An 18,220-nucleotide genomic window follows, 5' to 3' on the forward strand; every position below is an offset into this window, starting at 1 on the left:
CAGCTCTGTGTGCGTGGCTTTGTTAGGTGTGAGCAGTCATAGCTTTCGGTTCCTGATAATTCAGTTACGTTTCTGCTCTCAGAAGCTCCTTAACAGGCTCAGTTCCTAGCAGAACAAGAATCAAAAGTCCTGACTCCATCCCTTGCATTTGCTCAGCCTTTTTTTCTCCTTTGTCTAACCAGATGTCCCCTCATGACACTCAGCTTATCCAACCAGACCTCCCAAGGAGCTGGATTACTTTCAAAATCTGCCTCTTGAGCGTTGCACGGATCCTGAAGCTCATGGCTACTTACATATCAAGGGATGCATCCCAGCAGAGGCAACTAATCACCCATTCTTCTGCTTCCTGAACAACCACGTGGTTCACTCCCAAGCATGACAAACTGGCAATGGGAACCTGTGTGTAGGATCTCTGAGAAGCTGAATCAAGACATGCAAAAGCTGCAGTAAGTAATGAGAACTCCAAGCAGTAAGAAAGGAGGATTCCAAGCAGTAAGAGTGATCAGAAGTTTGGGGAATATGGAAGAAAATCCACCCCAGAATTAATCTTTTGCTGCCTGGGGGATTGCTATTCTTATTCATCAGAAATTCCCAGAACCCGATGGCTCTCAGTTAACACTGACCTCCGGGGCAGGACTACGCAGTACAACTGGTTGTTCAAAGTAGCCTTGACAAATGTGTTGCTGCCAGAAGACAAGAATGTGTTTTAAACAAGGTCAGGTGTCCTGTTATATTGCAGGACATAATCCTGGTTTGTGTATACACACACATCAATTTCAATTGCACAATATGTGCTGGATCTACCTGTCTGTGGTGGATCTTTGCTTCTCCATCACTGCTCCCAAATCCTTGGCCATCATTTAAGAACATCCTGATAGAAAAAGTCAAAACTGGTTTTGTACAAGTGGAGTTACTGGCATGTCCTCTTACTGGTCAAAAATTATCTTCTGATGATGGGGAAAATCTCATTATATTTTACCATATTAAAAAAATAAAAACCAAAAAAACCAAATCCTTTAAATATTCATTGTGCTCTTTTTTTTTTTTTTTGTTTGTTTTTTTTTTTCCCCTAATTAAAAGAAAAGCCTGGCCTCCTTTGCTGGGCATATTAGATACCTTACCTAAATAGCAAAAAAAAAAAAAAAAAAAAAAAAAAAAAAAAAAAAATCACTTTAAAGCAGTACCTGACACGCTCAGCCACTGAAGGAATTAGTCTCAAGTCGAGGGCTTCCTATTAGCTTTATTTAATACAAATGAAGGACCCTGCATTGGTGTGCTGATTACACACACAAATGCAGTGGACTGCATTTGGTCTTGAACACCTATTTTCCCCATAGTTTTATTTATCATTCTTAGAAAGGGTAAACAGAGAGCCATGTGCTTACATCTTTTGAAGAGCATATTTCCTCATGCTCCACAAGAGGCTTCTTTGAACACTCATCGTTCACAATTGTGCTCTTGGAAGTTTTAGCAATATTTGTTTCAGATAAGTTTATTTTTGTATGATTGATTGAAATCTCAAGCTGCAATTAAGAAAATTGCAGCAAGAACCATTAAAGGAGTAGCGTCATTTTCTCCCCTTTCCTCTAAAATGTCAGGTTTCAATGTCACCGCGAGATAACCCAATCGCGTGCTTGTACACCCGGGCTGGAGCGAGCGGAAAACCGTCTGGAGTACTAATTACCAACGACTGGAAATAATGACACCAGGCAGAAGGAAAATGAAAGGCCCTGGTCCCTATCACTTACCTACCCAGGTGTGTGTGCACGGAGATGCAGGTTATTGTGGAGCGGTCTATTTAGTAAATACACAAACATCCATCCCCACTTGTAGAGCAGCCTCGGTCCCTCCCCCATCTCCCTCTGTCTCTCTGCCCTTTCTTTCTCTCCAATTATAAACCAGCACCAGGTTTTCTCATCAGCCATCTCCATGTCTCCAAATGGCTTTTCAGTGTCAGGCCTATCAGGAAATTAACTCATCATGCAGTGACAGCTGCTAATTTTTTCCCCTTACATGTCAGATGGATCGCCTGCTGAAGCTAATAATGAATCACCAATCCCTGATTAGAAGGTGCTTCCGAAACATATAACTGCCATCTGAGCTAACTTTTTTCTTCATATAAAATGATATCACCCTAGAGGAGCAGAAAACGAATTGTATTCTTCAACAAGATAGAACGGGGGTAGCCTATTTGAGTGAGCCACACACTATCTTAAATTATGGGCTAATATTGCTCAGTAAAATAAGTGAAAACTCACAGCTCTTCTGTTTTGCAAAATGAATGACCTTTTTTTTTCTGTTACTTAATCCCCACACTTGAACTAACTTAGTTTCAAATTTCAATCTTCACCCTTCCCTCTTTATTCTGTTTATAGCTATTGTGCTCAGGAAGCCTACAGAGAAGGGAAAGTTGGAGAAAAGCCCCAGAGGTTGCTTTATGAGGCCTCTGCCCACCTTCTACAGCTCCAGCCCCGCCTCTCAATCCCCAGGATTTTCTGAAGGGGACTCACCTGCATTTCAAGTGCAGGTCCAGCTCAGGGCCAGCCCAAGGCACAGGAAATTTTAACACAGAGATTCCTACAAGCTTTTACATGAGCTGAATCCACTGTCCATGAAAATCACAAATGTATTTCTTCTGGGACTCAGAGCTAACACTCCTGCTATTAAAGCAGCATTTATAAATGACAGCAGTGCTTGCAGGACTATGCACAATCCACATGTGCATAAGCACAGCACATCAGCTCCCTGGCTCATCTCACTTCCACAGTGGAGTGCAGCTGCGAGTCAGGCAGAATGGCACGTTGCTGTGAGCCTTTAGGTGATGCTGGGTTTGGGGTTCTTTTGCTTTTGTTATAGGAAATACTTATCTAAATATTGTTTCCAGCTATGTCTTATCTCCTATTTTCAACCAAAGATGGAGCCTGAATTCAGAGGCCAGGATACACTGCCTTAGGAGGTGTGTATCTGATTCTTCAGAAATGGAGGGTAAAACTGCCTGCTGGAAATATCTTCCTTTGTCTTCACTTTGGATTTTTGGTTCTCTTTTGATGGGTGTGTTTTGGCTTGTTTTTTTTTTTTTTTTTGGTTTCTTTTTGGTTTGCTTTTTATTTTATTTATTATTTATCTATTTTCCCCCTCCATACTAGTTCTGTGGTTCTTGAATACTTACATTTTTACCTGTTTGGCATTGTCACAGTATAATTCAACTTCATTAATGCTTATTCAGAATGGATGACAAAGAGAAAATTAAGCCAATGGCTCTGGCAGTCAGAACACCAGGAAGCAATGGACTCAATGGACTGACATGGGAATACTGCCCCCTCAACAATCACTTCCACTGGAGCACAACCCTTGAATTCTCTGGAGACAGGCACCTGAAGGTATTCAAACCAAACAGCAAAACACACTTGTAGTGAATGCCTGTCTGGGCTAGGCACCTTCCTAAATCCACCACACAAGTTCTGTGAGGCTCCCACACTGGAGGCTGCCCGTGGCAGAGGGCCCCAGCAGGTTCTGAGCCTGCTCCCAGACATGCCACCGGTGCCTCACCAGCTCCATGCATGGCCCTTGGAGGGTCAGGGCACTTTCAGGTGCTGCTCTACTCTAAGTGCCTCCCTCTGCAGCCTAATCTTCCCTGCTCTCCAAGGCAGAAGGCATGGGAATGCTTGGAAGATCCACAGAACAATCCAGCTCATCTCCTCCCAGGTTATGATCTGGGACAATGCCAGGAGCTCTGGCACAGGAGGGAGACAAATGCCAGAGATGTTTCCCAGGTGCTGGAAGAGACCTGCCATAGCCTCAACTCTCAGTGTATGGCAGAGAGTGTTTTAGCATGGGGTTGTGACAGTCCATGGAGTCCTTAAGCAGGATGACAGCACAGGAACGAATGTCATCCTTGATTCCTAATGTTACATTTGTAGGGCACTAATAAGTTAACTTTAAAGTGCACATTAGAAAGAAGAAGAAAAAAAAAAAGGTCCTAGGAAAATATTAGCTCTCCTGATCAGACTGCACTCAGAGAAAAGTATCGTTAACCTGAGCTCCCAGGTAATTACAGCACATGGTAGGCTAGAGAATCCTTTCCAGTGCTCCCAAGCACAGGAACATCTACCACTGGGGCTTTTTTTTTATGCAAAGGTCTGCTCTTTTCATTGTGCATACAATGTGATTGCTGGTTTGACACTGCAGGCTACACTGGTTTTATGAAGGATTAAATGCCACCTGAGACATATTTATCCTAAATAAATCACAAATGGTAAACTGCAGCATGTCAGTGTCAACACCCTGTACTGCAGCAGAAAGGTTAGCCATACAGGACTAAGCACAGCGAAGAATTAGCATCCAAGCTGCAAGACCACAGGGCTACAGTTAACAGGAGAAATGATCAAGAAGAAATATTTCCACTGAAAAACATTCAGTTTTTTGAACATCTGTGAGAGTCTTGCAGAGGGCCATCATTTTGTAAAGGTCACCTTTTTCCTGATAACAAACGGGAGTTGATCCTGTCACTGTTTGCTGAAGACAGTATTTAAGAGTAAGTGAACAGCCTGTCACTTTTAAGAAAGATGAGCAAGTCAAACTCGCCTAATTATGAATCTTGATGTCTAACTTGAAAATTACTTTTTTGGGGGTTTGACAAAGACACAACCTCAACTCTTGGAAAATAACAAAATTTGAAAAATAATAATAATAAGAGATGAAGAGACAGCAGGATCTTATAGCCCCGGAATGAAGCACCTTTTCTCAGCAGCCCAATCAGAAAATACATTTTTAAATAGTTGCTTCAGGAAGGAACTATTGTTTCACCCCACCCCAACTTTCTTACAGTTGATAATTTTAAGATATTAAACATGATAGGAAACCCAGTTATCTCTAGAGTCAGCATAGCTTATACCCTAAACAGTTACACAATTATATTAAGCATGCATGAGGCACACTTCAGAAATTAGATTCTTTTATCTTTATCTATCTAGCAAGCTAGAGAAAGGAAAAGAGAAAAGAGAAAATGCACAGACATAACAGATAGCATTCCTTTGCTCCTGCTGAATGCCAGTTCTGTTTATTGTTTAATATTAAAAATCATGATGCTTCATTTTAATGCTAACATTTTATTTGAAAGACAAACAAAAAAATCCCCAAACCTTGCCAGTTTATATTTTACAATTTTTCTAAAGAAACAGAAGCAGTTTTATCATGAAACAAATCTTTTCAACATGAACTTGCATTGAACGATTGCAGTATATCCACAAGTAAATAACTGACATTCTGGACTAAGCAAGAAATACAAGGTCACCTTTTTTTCCCCCTACTTGTTAATGTCAATGTCAGAATTTTCTTTAAAAATCCTCCTAACATTTGAGACATAGCTCACAAAATGAACTGCAAAATGGTATTTATATGAAGCACTAGTTAAAAGAAAAGCAAAACACTGACAGTGACAATATTTTTTTCAAAAAATTCACATTTCTTATATAGGACTCTCATCTAAAATTAAGTGGAAGTTACAGGCATCAAGTTCTTCTTCCCAAATATGTATAATCAAGGATTTTCTGAAGTGTAGCTTTTTTGAGCTCTTCTTTAGGGAAAGTCTAATGTGTTACCATGAAAGAATAAAGTACTATGAAAACTTTCATTTTAGATGCAAAAAAATCCCTACTTTGATGACATATTTTTAGCCAAGCATGTTTTAAAGTAAGATTTTAGAAAGCAAAATGTCACCTGTTCTACTTTAAAATGAAGAAGGGCACCCAATATCATATGTATGCTTACCTGTTCACCTTGTTATTGTGGGTTTTTATTTTTTTTTGCATATTTATCTGTTCACAAAATGTACATATAAGTGCAATTATTTTACTCCTGTGATTATGTTATGCAAAAATGACAGAAGGCAGGGAATTACCCTGAGATAAAACAACATTAAGACAAAAACAGCAACAAAGAAAGCACTGAACAGAACAATTTCTACTTTGGGTGGGAGGCTTTTTATCCTGTTTTGTATGCTTGTTGTATAATAGTCACATATAATAGTTCTTAGAGCTATTGTAACAAAATTGTATTATCCTCTTCAGTGAACTCCTCCTATTAGCAGGACATGTATTTGTTACCTGGTTTGGAGAAAGTTCTACTGAGAAGGCTTTACAGAAAGAGTTCCAGGAATACAGTGCCTCCATGATTCTGGTGATATCCAGCTCTGCTCTGCACCCAGCCCACGAGTGAAGCTCTTCATGCTTCTTGTACTTTGTTATAATCTCTCTGGCCCTGGATTACCTGTGAGCCACCCTCTGTATAAATGACCATGCTTGTTAACTGTTCTCTTGCTCTATCAGGGGCCACAGCTTCTGCTTTTATAGCAGTACCAGTCTGCAGAATGTCTTGGGACCCAGCTGTCTCTATCACAGCGTGTGAGTACACACCAGGCTCATCCTGCATGTCTGGTGGCAATTCTGTGACGATGTAGTGTGTTGCACCTTCCGAGAAGTCACCATCAGAACCCTGAGCCATGGCTTGAGCTAATTCTTCACTGACAATGATCTGTGATATTTGCCCATCCGACTCCACTAAATCCATGTGTTCGCTCTGCACACTGAGCGTGTGGCTACCAGCTTCCTGCATTATTATCTGAGAACCTTCTCCAGCTACCATATGCACAGTCCCCTCCTCATTTACAATGACCTGGGTGACACCTTCTTTCATGAGCTGGTCGGCCGCAGCTGTGTCACACACAGCAAACTGCAACACTCCTTGCACCACATTCTTGAAGGCAGCCTCAGCTCTCTCCTGAGATGCAATTATAGCCGATGGGTGCATGACCCGTGTCACTACTTCCAAAGGTTTGGTATCTTCCTGAGTCTCCTGAACTTCATGGAACATTTGTATTTCTTGTCCCTCTGCATCACTGGGAATGCTGGGCATCTCTGGGTTCGGCATTTGCAAGAAGTCTTTGTGACCAGACCTGCATCTGTCAAGGAGTTCGGATTTGTTTTCCGCTTCACCCAGCTCCGTCACAGCACAGAGCAGGGCATCTAAGGCTGAGGAGGACTCCGGAGGATGGACTGTAGCCTCAGAAGCATCCAACACTTCTTGTCGCATTATCTGCTGCAGTACTGTGCTACTGGAGTCAGGAACCGCGTCGATTTGAACGGCCTCCTCCATGTCAGCTCCCGCTCCCTCAACCACCACCACCTGTGTGGCACCATCTGCTAACTGCTCTGTAAGGATCTGCTCAGGAACCACACTGCTGACGTGGGAGCCGTTTTGGTTCGTGGCTATGACTTGCCCGTCCTCCGTGATGTGGACCACCCTGGCCATCTGTCCTGCCATGGCCAGTGTCTGCAGCGTGGCCGCTGCTGTCTCTTCCACGGAAGCGTCGATGGCGAAGTCGCCGTCGTATCCTTGAATAATGATGAACTGCTGAACTTCCTCAGGGGACTGGGGCTGTCTCCTGCTGCCCTGAAAGGCCTTCTCCTTCACTGGAGAAACCTCTCCCAGTGCTGCTGCGGTAAAGGGGCTCGTGGTTTCCACAAAGGTTGCTCCTTGCCCCTTCAGTCGGCACTCATAGGACTTGGATACAATGCCTACAAGACAAAATATGCTGTTAACATGGTATCATGGCAAGTATCAGTTCATTACTTTAACAAATTGTAGCTTAAATGGAAACAATTTTTAGATTTCATTGACAGAAAACATAGATAAAATGAGCAAACGAACAAAACCAATTTGCATGTTTTCCAAATAACATATTTACAGGTTGAAATAATTGCTGAGTGTAACAATGCTGCAGCTTATTAACAATTTAAATGTGTTTTCAAAAATATTCTGTATAAAGAAAAGCCCAGATAAATACAGTATACAGTTAAAAGCCACATCTTTTATAGAAGAACTTATTGGTGATACTTTGGTACTTCAGTAATGAATTTTTGGATTGTATATTGCATTAAACATATCTTGGTGTGAGAAACTGTGGCTGATCCTAAGATCCTGCTTTTGTTGGTGAGGTCATTGCCATATTGTCATTTTGATGCCATTGTCTTCCCCTCCCTTTTCCATCCAGCATCTTCTCCGGCTCATGTGACTGACTCAGTCACTCACCCAGTTACCTGGTGAAAGCACTTGGTAGTTTTCTTACCCTAAGTAGGATATTCTATAAAATCTAACCCAGAGAAGCCCCAGTTACATATCTTAATTATTTTTGCATTAAATCAATAACACACTATAATACCTGTAACCTCCATATTCCAGCTGCTTACTGTAACACCCAGTTTGGTTTTGTGTCATTGAAGGTTTCCTTCTCAATTCTCACCACTAACAATAAAGCTTCAGCAAGGCAAATGGTGCCCAAGGCGGTACAAATTCAAGGCCATCACCTTCCAAGCATGGCCTACATGTTTTTTGGGAAGACATAAAGGAGAGGACCCTGTGGCCAGCTTTGTGGATGTCCATAGAAGGACAGCTTTATCCCTCCCTGTCTTCCCACGGCAGTGACCTCCAGAAGCACCCAGGAAGCTCCTCCATGTGCTGGAAGAAAACTGTGGGACACAACCGTGCACACAGAGAGAAGAGTGGGCGCTGGACATTGCAAACAAGGTGAGGGTCTAATGGCAGATGGGGCTTGGGAAGGCTGATTAAGTCCATGCGGCTGAAACTGCCCATATCTACACTCCAGTTTAAATTCACCTACACAAACTGAGATCACATCTCTGGAATAACAGGTGTAGCTTCTGACCACTAACACAAATAGATATGCCATGGCTTGCTTGGCATAAAAAAAGGCAAGAAAAAAAAGCAACGCTTAAAGTGAAATTTTGGGCTAGCACTGTACTTTCCAAGCTAGTTCTAGTGAACAATGTGCTTCATTGAACTCAAGAGACCAAGAAAATTATACTAAAGCTGGTCTAAGGGGGCTCTTTCATTTCAAAGCACAGAGCTGTCAGACCCTGATCCCACAGAGAATTAAAATGGGCTCTAAAAAACAGACTCATTTGCTTAAAGGTAAAGTTCACATGTAGAAGCTGATTTATTCCAAGACTGAACACTTGGCGCCTTGCAGACTCTAGCAACTTGCTATATTAAGGTGCATATCAAGCTAAAATTCCAAAACAACATCAATAATTAAAAGACCGAGGTCTTATACTGCTATCTATCTATCCATCCATCCATCCATCCATCCATCCATCCATCCATCCATCCATCCTTCCTTTTTTCAATTACAGAGCTTCTGGTAGAGAACTGTACTGTGAAGCACAAAGAAGCAATTTTGTCAAGCTGAAAGGCTGCAAATCACCTTCACAAGTCTGAACTGATGCCATACAACTTTCTTATTCCTATTTTGCAACGCAGGTTTTCTTTTTCTTTTTTCTTTTCTTTGGAATAGAAAATTAACAATTTAAACCATTAGAGTGTTTACAAGTCATGCTGCATAAAAATCTGGCCCATGCAATTGAAGTACACTTTGTCAGGTATAAGCAAGAAGTAAGCTTACTGTGGGAATAAGAATTGGTTCTTATTCCCACTTTTCCTGTGCTCTCTGTAGCCACTGACATTCACATGACCCCCAAAAGAGCAGAAAAGTAGGAAGGGGAAATCAACATAAAATGACAATTATCCTCCACATTTTGTAACAGAGTATAAGTAATTAATTCTCTCAGGAATCTTGCTTTGTTGACAAGATAAAAGAGGAGCCTGGCAATGATGTGGCACAAAATCAAAATAACTCCACAAATCATGCATTTTCCACTGGATTTCAAAATCAAAATAACTCTACAATGATAGTTTTCACATGCACATGCACTAAAATCATGACATCTTTCTCCAAAGATCATAATAATTTACGTACAGGACACAGCATCAGTGTATTGAGGAGAAGCTATAGTCTGGGGAAGGGAAAGAAAAAGGAAATTCACCCTGTTTTCATCTCCTCAAATAAATGCCATGCCTGTGAATCTATGCAACTCCAGTCTTTACTGTGCAATTGAATGGGAAGTCTCCTGGGTGAAGAGCTATCCGGTGAATCCCTCGCAGCACTGATAATTATGCCATTCTGACTGCTTACTTAATCTATTTGAATCCAGAGGTGAGTTAAGCCACTTCCTGACCATTAAAGTAAACTACATGGGTAAATACTGCTGTCACTGAGGGGTGTGATGAAGCTTAACTACACCAACATCTTAACCTCAGCTCAGTGCAACCCCAGCTATTCCATCACAGTTCATAAATGCGATTGCAGGTCCATCTTTTGATTCAGCAATTTAATAACTTCGAGTGCTGTCAGTACTGCTTTGAAAAATGGCTCCTATAAAATGTAACAGCCTCAATCAGATTGTAAAAGATTCACCCACTGAAGATTCTTCCATTTCAACTATAATGAATTAATGTTGAGCTGTGTAGAAGTTCAAGTGTCATTTAAACTAATGTGAATCTACTGTAACTTTAAATTTTAACTGGACTATGACCAAGAATTTACTGGGAACATCAGCTTCAATTTCAGTGATTTTTCATGGTAAATATGAATTGCAGATTTTACTGGTTTTCTTTTGTTTCAACAGTGAAAAGCCAAGTAGGGAAGATATTTAGAAAACAACAGATTTTGAGGCTAAGCTGCTATTCTTATAATGAAGCACTGGAATCCAACACAACATTTGTAGGAATTTTTATGTATTTAAGGAACATGTCACATTATTGGACTGTATGTAGCAACAAACCACATTGTCCCAGTAAACCCAGCCTGCCTCTCGCCCCCTCTTAACAGTTCAAGAGACGGGGTAAGTGTTGGCTGACACGGCAAACATAAGCTGCAATACAAGCCCACATTAATATTGGGAAAAGTGGACTTGTTGCTGATTGCATGTCATTGCAAATTAAAAAGATACACAAATAGGCATTAAAATGACAAAATATAATGATACGAGAGCTCATATTCAGACAATTTGTAAGGAGGTGTTTCATATCTAGGGGTGCAATGATCAGAGAATTGGTTTCTTTCCAAGAAGTCTGTCATTTCAGCAGAGCCATTATTTATCAGTTGGAGTCCTGAGCGACTGTTAGTTTTTTATTTGAAAATGTCAGGACATTTTAGACATTAAATCCATATTCACAGGTTATTTTAATTCTCTGAGACCACAAACTCCTGAAATAGGGCTAAAAGAAACGCTTTGATGTGTAATGTGTGTCTGGGAAACTAGAAATAGGGCTTAGTACCTTTTCCCCTCTCTCTTACTCAATACCTGACTTCCTTTTGTGTGTCTGTTTTATTCTTTTGTTACTGTCATAATTTGTTCCCTGCAGAATAAATACCTTATTCTTTTGTTAAGCTTACATTTAATTAAAATGTACAGGATTTGTGCAGTAAACTCGAATGAAACAAATAAAACAAGGGCCCCCTCTCTTGAAGGCATACGTTGTGAATGAAAAATGTCATTACAGACTAAAAAATTTTGCAGTAAACAGGGCCTACAGAGAGAAGTTTCCCCCGTAATGACATCCATAAAATACACAAATGGCACTTTTAGTACCATCCTGAATATGGCATTTTCTGTGCTCTACACACAATCTAAATGGTTTGATCATAGAGCATAATACTCCATTGGGTTTATAGAACAATCAATGTTCCATAAAATGATGTATTTATCCAATAGTAGGCTCAGCAGTTACTGGTGTATGACATTGTAGGACACTGGCTTTGTACTGTTCAGCAGCACACATGCTGGCTGTAAAACTTATCTAACACTACTTCAACAACTTCATCTCATCTGTGTCAAGTAATTTGTTGAAGCCTCAGCTTGGTTTAAAAAAACTTGTAATAAAAATTCATAGAATTTTCAGGAGAATGAAAGCTGATGACAATAGAAAGGTCACATTGTGGCGCCACTCGTGGGGTCGGGGGTCAGCTGCAGTTCTAAAACAGAAAGTAGATTTCATGCATCGTGTAGCAGATAAAGATGGCATTAAGGAGACTTGTCTCAGAAAGAAACGCGCAACGCGTGAGCAAAGTCTGGGCTAATATTATATGTAAAGCACCACCTTGCTCTCAGCCAGCAGCCTCTTTAGAATTCTAATCCTTCCCCAAAACTTGCAGCAAGCGGCTGTGTGTGGTGAGGCTGGGCTGAGGACATCCTTCACAAGGAGCACCTTTAGGACAAAGCAGTAAGTCATAAATGAAATAATCTATTATGACGACGGAAATGATCTGCATTTACACAGCTAGCTTAAACCAGCTATTTTTCCTTTTCTGTAAAAGTTCTAGGAGGCCTGATTTATAGTCCCCTATTCAGCAACACTTAATTTTTCATATTTTGGTCATTAGGTATATTATTTATTGACACAAACAAATATTTTGTATCTGACAAAATGCAACAAATATTAAATAATGTGAGTGCAAAGAAACATATTTTCCTTCAATTAAATGCAACCTGTAAGGAGTTTAAAAGATTTTTAAAAATCATCTTATGTCTAACATCACTTGAAAAAGCTACTGATTTTCTTATTTTAAAAGTTATTGTCTACATGGCAGCAATACAATATTTTGAATGGTATGGTAAGTCCACTTTTCCAATTCATAAAGTAATATAACTTATGCCTTGATCAAGTTACAAGTTTCTGCTGTGTTTTCCTTCAATTATTTTTGTAATGATCTACCTCTAGTTCAATTAATTAAGTACAGTCTAGGAACTGTGGCATAATTTGGGATTTCCCTGATTTTCAGAGGCCATAATAATAAGAGGCATTTTTCAGATCTCTGTTCCTTGAGCATAGTAAAAACTGTTCTTTATCATTTACAAGCTTTTATGTGCAAGCAATGGATGGGTCAGCATTTTTTTAAACCAGCTAGTTAGGCTACTAAATAAGAGGTTGTGAAGGCTCATTCGTGTCTTCTGCTGAAGGAAAGAAAATATGATGGGTCAAACTGAGAAGTGAAATAAATCAGCAACCCAAAATGGCCCTGCTACAGCTATTATGTCCACAAAGGCAGCAAATATTTGTAAAGCAATACAAATAAGTATACCTATAGGGGACTTTGCCATCTCCCTAAAAGACATAAAAAATTCCACCATTGACACAAATTACATAAATCTCAAGAGAAACCAATGCAACAAGGCTTCATTTCCCCCCCTTTCAATATATTATTACTGAAGAAAAAACCCAACAACAACAAAAAAATCCCAAATAATGTTCATACTTCATTTTATACTTAAAAATCCAGTAATGTCATGTTTCAATGCTGAAACTCAAAACAACCTTAGATTCTAGTTTTGTCCTTAACCACTCAATCATGTTTGGAAACTTCAAGGTCTTCTAAGAAGTGCTTGAATAAAGGATGAAGTTTTAACATTTCAGGTATCTTAAAAAGCAGCAGATGTCCTTTAGCTTTCTAAAAATGTGAAAGAAAATACTCTTGTAATATTTTTTCTTTTGAAAAACAGACTGAAATTTCCTGCTTGCTATTTTTACCTTCCACATCTCACAGAACTATGTCAATGGCCACAAAAAGACACAAAAGAAAAAGACAACCACCAAATTAGATAGCCAAGCTGTTCAGTTAGGGCGTTTAGGCAGTTTGTTTGGTTTGGTTCAGTTTCCCTTCAGTGTCGAATTAACCTTTGGGAAAAGGCCATCTCTAGGAAAAAATTCAGTTTCCCTTTTCCTGCAGTCTAGGTCAAAAATGAACATTATAGAGCCCAGTGTTACAGATGGAATGCAAATAAAAAATATACATATCAAAACTCCCACTGATCGTGGCAAACATGTACAGTGTTAATGTGCAGAATTTACAGCTGCCTAACCTGCAGAGCAACTGGTTTACTTGCAAACCACTTATCTCTTTACCTGTTTGCCACCATGCAGGCTGCTCTTCTCAGCTCTGATGTGTGAGCAAAAACCTCTCTGTGGCATATGCAGCAATTACCTACACGGGCGAGCAGCATCAGGAATGTATCTGGAGTATTTCAGCTATGTCTTCCAGTGCAATTTAGCAGCTTGAGATGAGGATAGCCAGCCTGGACATTTCTTGGCAGTCCAGCTTCAAAGACTACTCTGGCCCTCAGTTTGGGAACAACTGACATTGATGATACTCGGATGTACTCATTCTGTTTTATCCCCTGCAGTGCAAATGGAGAGTGCATTTTTAGCTCTTCTAAATCAGAATCCCAGTTTCAAGGGGTTCTGGTTGCGCTTGGTCAAACCAGAGATTTCTGTTTCCGAGGCAGACAGAACATATAATATAATATGGAAAATAATACACTAATATGAGAAAAATCAGGGGAACCCCCCCCCCCCCCAGCTCTGCTCATAGGGAAAATGATCTGGATTTCTGAAATAGGTCTAGTCCCAAACACTAATGGGTTTGTTGAAAAAAAAAAGGAAAAAAACCTTTTTGTCATTGTTATCTCAGCAGAAGTTTTTGTTTTCCAAGAATATATACATTCAGATCTTGGTTTTATAAACATTTGTTTATCAAGCATAGTGCTTACTGCCATAGTTAGCCTCAATAGTCTCAAAGGGACCAAACATGGTTGCTTGCATTATGCATTGTGTTTGCATAATCAGGCCCTTGGGATTAACAATTCTGAAAATGGCTGGCCTTCCCTAACGTTTGATGTGCATATATGAAAAAAAGAGAAAAGACACTTGTAAGGGATACCCAAAATAAAACATCTTGTTATTAAATGATCAAGCAGAAATTATATTCTTCGGCATACCTATCAACTATGAGTATCATGATTCTCTGTATTTATCTACTCTGATTTATGCACCCTTTCAGTAAAAGGAAGCACCTGTTCTTTGCTTGAAGGCACATCTCAACCCATTTAAAAAGCACAGCAGTTTTTAGGAGGTATGCTTGGGAATAACTACAAATAGTAAGTTTCCCTAGTTCTTTTTGTTAGTTCAGACAGCAGAAACTACCATTTCAAATGTGATAGTCATATCTGTATTTCATTTATAAATTCAACTACGTTACAGCTATATTCATATCTTTCCAGAGTAAATTACGGGAAATAACCATTTGTCTTCATTGTAGACACTTTTGCATGTATAGTAGAAAACAAACCTCTATTCAATAACTGCACAGAGGCACCATTAAAATCAAATTTACAGTAAACAGAACCTGCAGCTGGGGTAAAACACTAACTGTTAGTATTTTAATTATCAGTGAAGCTTTCGGAGGTCTAACATCTGCTCATAGCCAAATGACAGCAGCTGCTTGTGTACACTTAAAACAACATGAATTTCTTCTATAAATATTAAAATGAATTGTATGTCGTGCGTTCATTGCGGCTATATTCCTATTAAGCTGTTTAAGTATATAGGGTATTCTGAACTTCTTTCTTGTGGCAAATTCGTAAAGGGCTGACCTCCTCAAAAGAATGAGAGGCAAAGGCAGCGAAAATTCTTGAGTCTGTAAATTGAAAATGTTTAGAGACAGTACTGGAGGTCACCCTCTGCCAAGACACTGCTGGTAAATGCTAACAAAACATCAGCGGTAAGTTCTGATCATTGTGCACTACAGTAACTTCAAGGACAAGACTGCCCAGCATGCAAAGTGTCAGGAGTCTAAGGGATGGCTTATATCAAAAGCTAACGCTCATCTACTAAGTGAAGAAATTAATGCATTATCTTCCTTGGAAAAATATACTCTGTTTCAATGTCCAAAACATTGGAGGAGATGAGTGTGCTCTCTTTTGTGGACTTCATCAAAAGCATACTGGAATGATCCCTGATTTGCACCAATAGAAGCAATAAACTGCCATGAGCAAGGAACTATACTGGCCCAATATGAGATTTTGCTAAAAATAGAGCAAGCTTTGTAACTTAATTTTGCAGCTTTTTATCTAGGCACTGACATAGAGCTGATATTTTCCTTTTAGTCTCTCACCTGTTTGGGAATACAGGAAAGAAAACTGGAGGAGGGACATACATTTAGTTGAGCTGCAAGGAAGAGAGCATTACAACCAGTTTCAGAAGAAAACAAGGGAAGAGGGTTTTATAGTTTTCACTTAACAGGTTTTCAGTGGAGAAAGATCTGTTTCTTTGCTTTTACAACATCAAGTGTAACGCCAGTGGCAAATAATGTTTATGTATTTTCACAATAGACCTACAGCTCAAAAGGAGCACTACAATAATTTAGTCTGAAAGCTGTAGGTCACGCCAAGCTGTGTTTTGGAAAAAACCCCAACACGATTAGACGCTTCAGCCTTACACGTGCAACCACAACACAGGATCAGCCCTGAGTACAGCTGTCTCCACATTGGTACCTGGCTTAAGATGAAGGTGAATTAATTGTGAAGGCAGTTCCCAAACTTCTGACATCAGATTTCGACCCCCAAAAGTCAGTCTCAGTGCAAGATGACAACATACGAGGAGGAAGGAATAGGGCTGGTGATAGGTGGGACCGTTTCAATGCACAGGGCTTCCCCTTTGCTGCCCCTCACTCCTCCTTGACAGCATCAAGCCTTACCATGCCCAAAGTGATGAGTGTCAGAAAACATGCTAATGTTTCACCTCAGTGTCACAGGCCTGGCAGTAATGCTGGGACTACTTAGGAAGCATGAAGTAGGGGTACTTGCTGGTTCTGGGAGGTTGGATAGATGGGTATAGAGAGGCTGGAGAGATGGGTAAGTTTTATACCACTTTCAAGGGTCAAGTTCATGACAAAGTCTCCTTTTCATGATTCACCTCTGGTGAAGGATGCGAGCAGCATGTTTCCAAAATATCTTCAAAGGAAGAGCTGTTCATGTAATTGACCCTTCTGCTGACAGAAATATATTTTCAGTGCTAGTGATCGAGTAGCACTTAAATGAACTGTCTTCCACTTCCTGTGTTAGAAAGCACAAGGCAGGATGTAGGTAAAGCAAGACAGAAGATACCAAAGCTGCTACTTTTTGGGCTGTTGCTGAACACTGTTGATGCAGGAACTGCAATATGGTCTATGTGCCTGGGCTGCATGGAAAATGCAAAGTAAACTGCTGAACTGCAGCTTTCCCAAAGGGCTCAGAACCTACTTACCATGTTGCTTGCACTTGGCTGCAAAGTTGTGTGTTCAAGAGCTGAATAATTACTCTGTTGACAAGGTGACCTAAATTGTTGCTTAATTAGAGGTAGAAATCAACAGCTTTTAGATGGCACAGGGAGCTAATACCAAACTGGAAGCATTAACATCAATGCAAAGAAAACCAAGATGCAGCATAAGTAAATAAGAAAATAATAATGTAAGACCAAACTTGTGCTACTTCATACTAGCACTTGTGGAGAAAGTAAATATGCAAAAATTATATTCAGTGAGAGACAGGTCCCGAGAGAACTGTAATGCTGAAGAAATTTAAAGAATGACAGTGTTCATCAAATTACATATGAGTTTATGAAATGTAAAACAGGAAAAGAAAACAGGCCAAAGCAATTTTTAATTGCACATTCAAAGGCACGTCTGCTGCACATTGTTCTGGTACAGATACAACTAAATTATGTATTGATCTTTCTAGAAGAGAGATCTCGACTAAAGAATATCCAGAATAGTGAAACAAGAACTATTAGAAGTCTGACTTGAATGGAAATATTGCAAGTTTAAGTGCAGATATTCTGGCTACATAATCTGCAAATGCTAGAGAGGGAGGAAAATTTTTGTCCCTATTCGAGAGGCATAATCTTATTTTGATGAAAGACTAGAACGTTCATGTCATACTGCAGGAAGATGGTTAGACATGGTGAGAAATGGAAAGTCAATTCAGCTGCCTCATTCACTTTCAGGTGCCAGGGTGATGAAGCTCCCGGATGGAATAAATAGACTGTACAGTAGTTAAGAGTATGACTTAACCCAGCTCATCACCATTTATACTGCAAATCCATACTATTCCAGAACAATTCAGTGAAAAGCAGCAGGGGATTCTACAGCAGCTACGTAGAAAACTTTTCTAAACATCTCCATTCTGAACTAAAGTTCACTCAAGACTGTGGTGCCTAAAGTCTTAAAACCCAAAGAACTTGCAATGACTGTCAATCATATGAAGCATGAATCCTAGTCAAATATGGACTAGTAAACAACCCCTGCCACTCTGTCAGGTCAGCTCATTAGCCCTTTTAATTTTTTTCCTTCCTGAGACCCAACTTAGACTAGGAAAAGAACAAATATTTTAAAATTAAATAATGAGCATATTTATCTAAAATATTTTAAAATGCCACTTAGTTATCAACTCTGAAAACACTTCTTCAAAGATTTATTATCTATGTTTGTCTC

The 18,220-nt window shown here is 39.8% G+C and overlaps 1 protein-coding gene across 1 annotated transcript in view; it reads right to left on the bottom strand.

Annotated features, from left to right (window-relative positions):
• Positions 1-5,092: 5,092 nt before the first annotated feature.
• The window catches only part of ZNF407 (zinc finger protein 407), a 332,122-nt gene continuing 318,994 nt past the window's right edge, over positions 5,093-18,220 (bottom strand). The window contains exon 9 of the mRNA XM_059857216.1: positions 5,093-7,574. Coding sequence (XP_059713199.1) covers positions 6,223-7,574 — 1,352 coding nt within the window. The 3' untranslated portion in view covers positions 5,093-6,222. The remainder of the gene's footprint in view (positions 7,575-18,220) is intronic.

This window comes from Haemorhous mexicanus, chromosome 1 (assembly GCF_027477595.1).
Source record: "Haemorhous mexicanus isolate bHaeMex1 chromosome 1, bHaeMex1.pri, whole genome shotgun sequence".
In the NCBI taxonomy this organism is placed as follows: Eukaryota; Metazoa; Chordata; class Aves; order Passeriformes; family Fringillidae; genus Haemorhous; species Haemorhous mexicanus.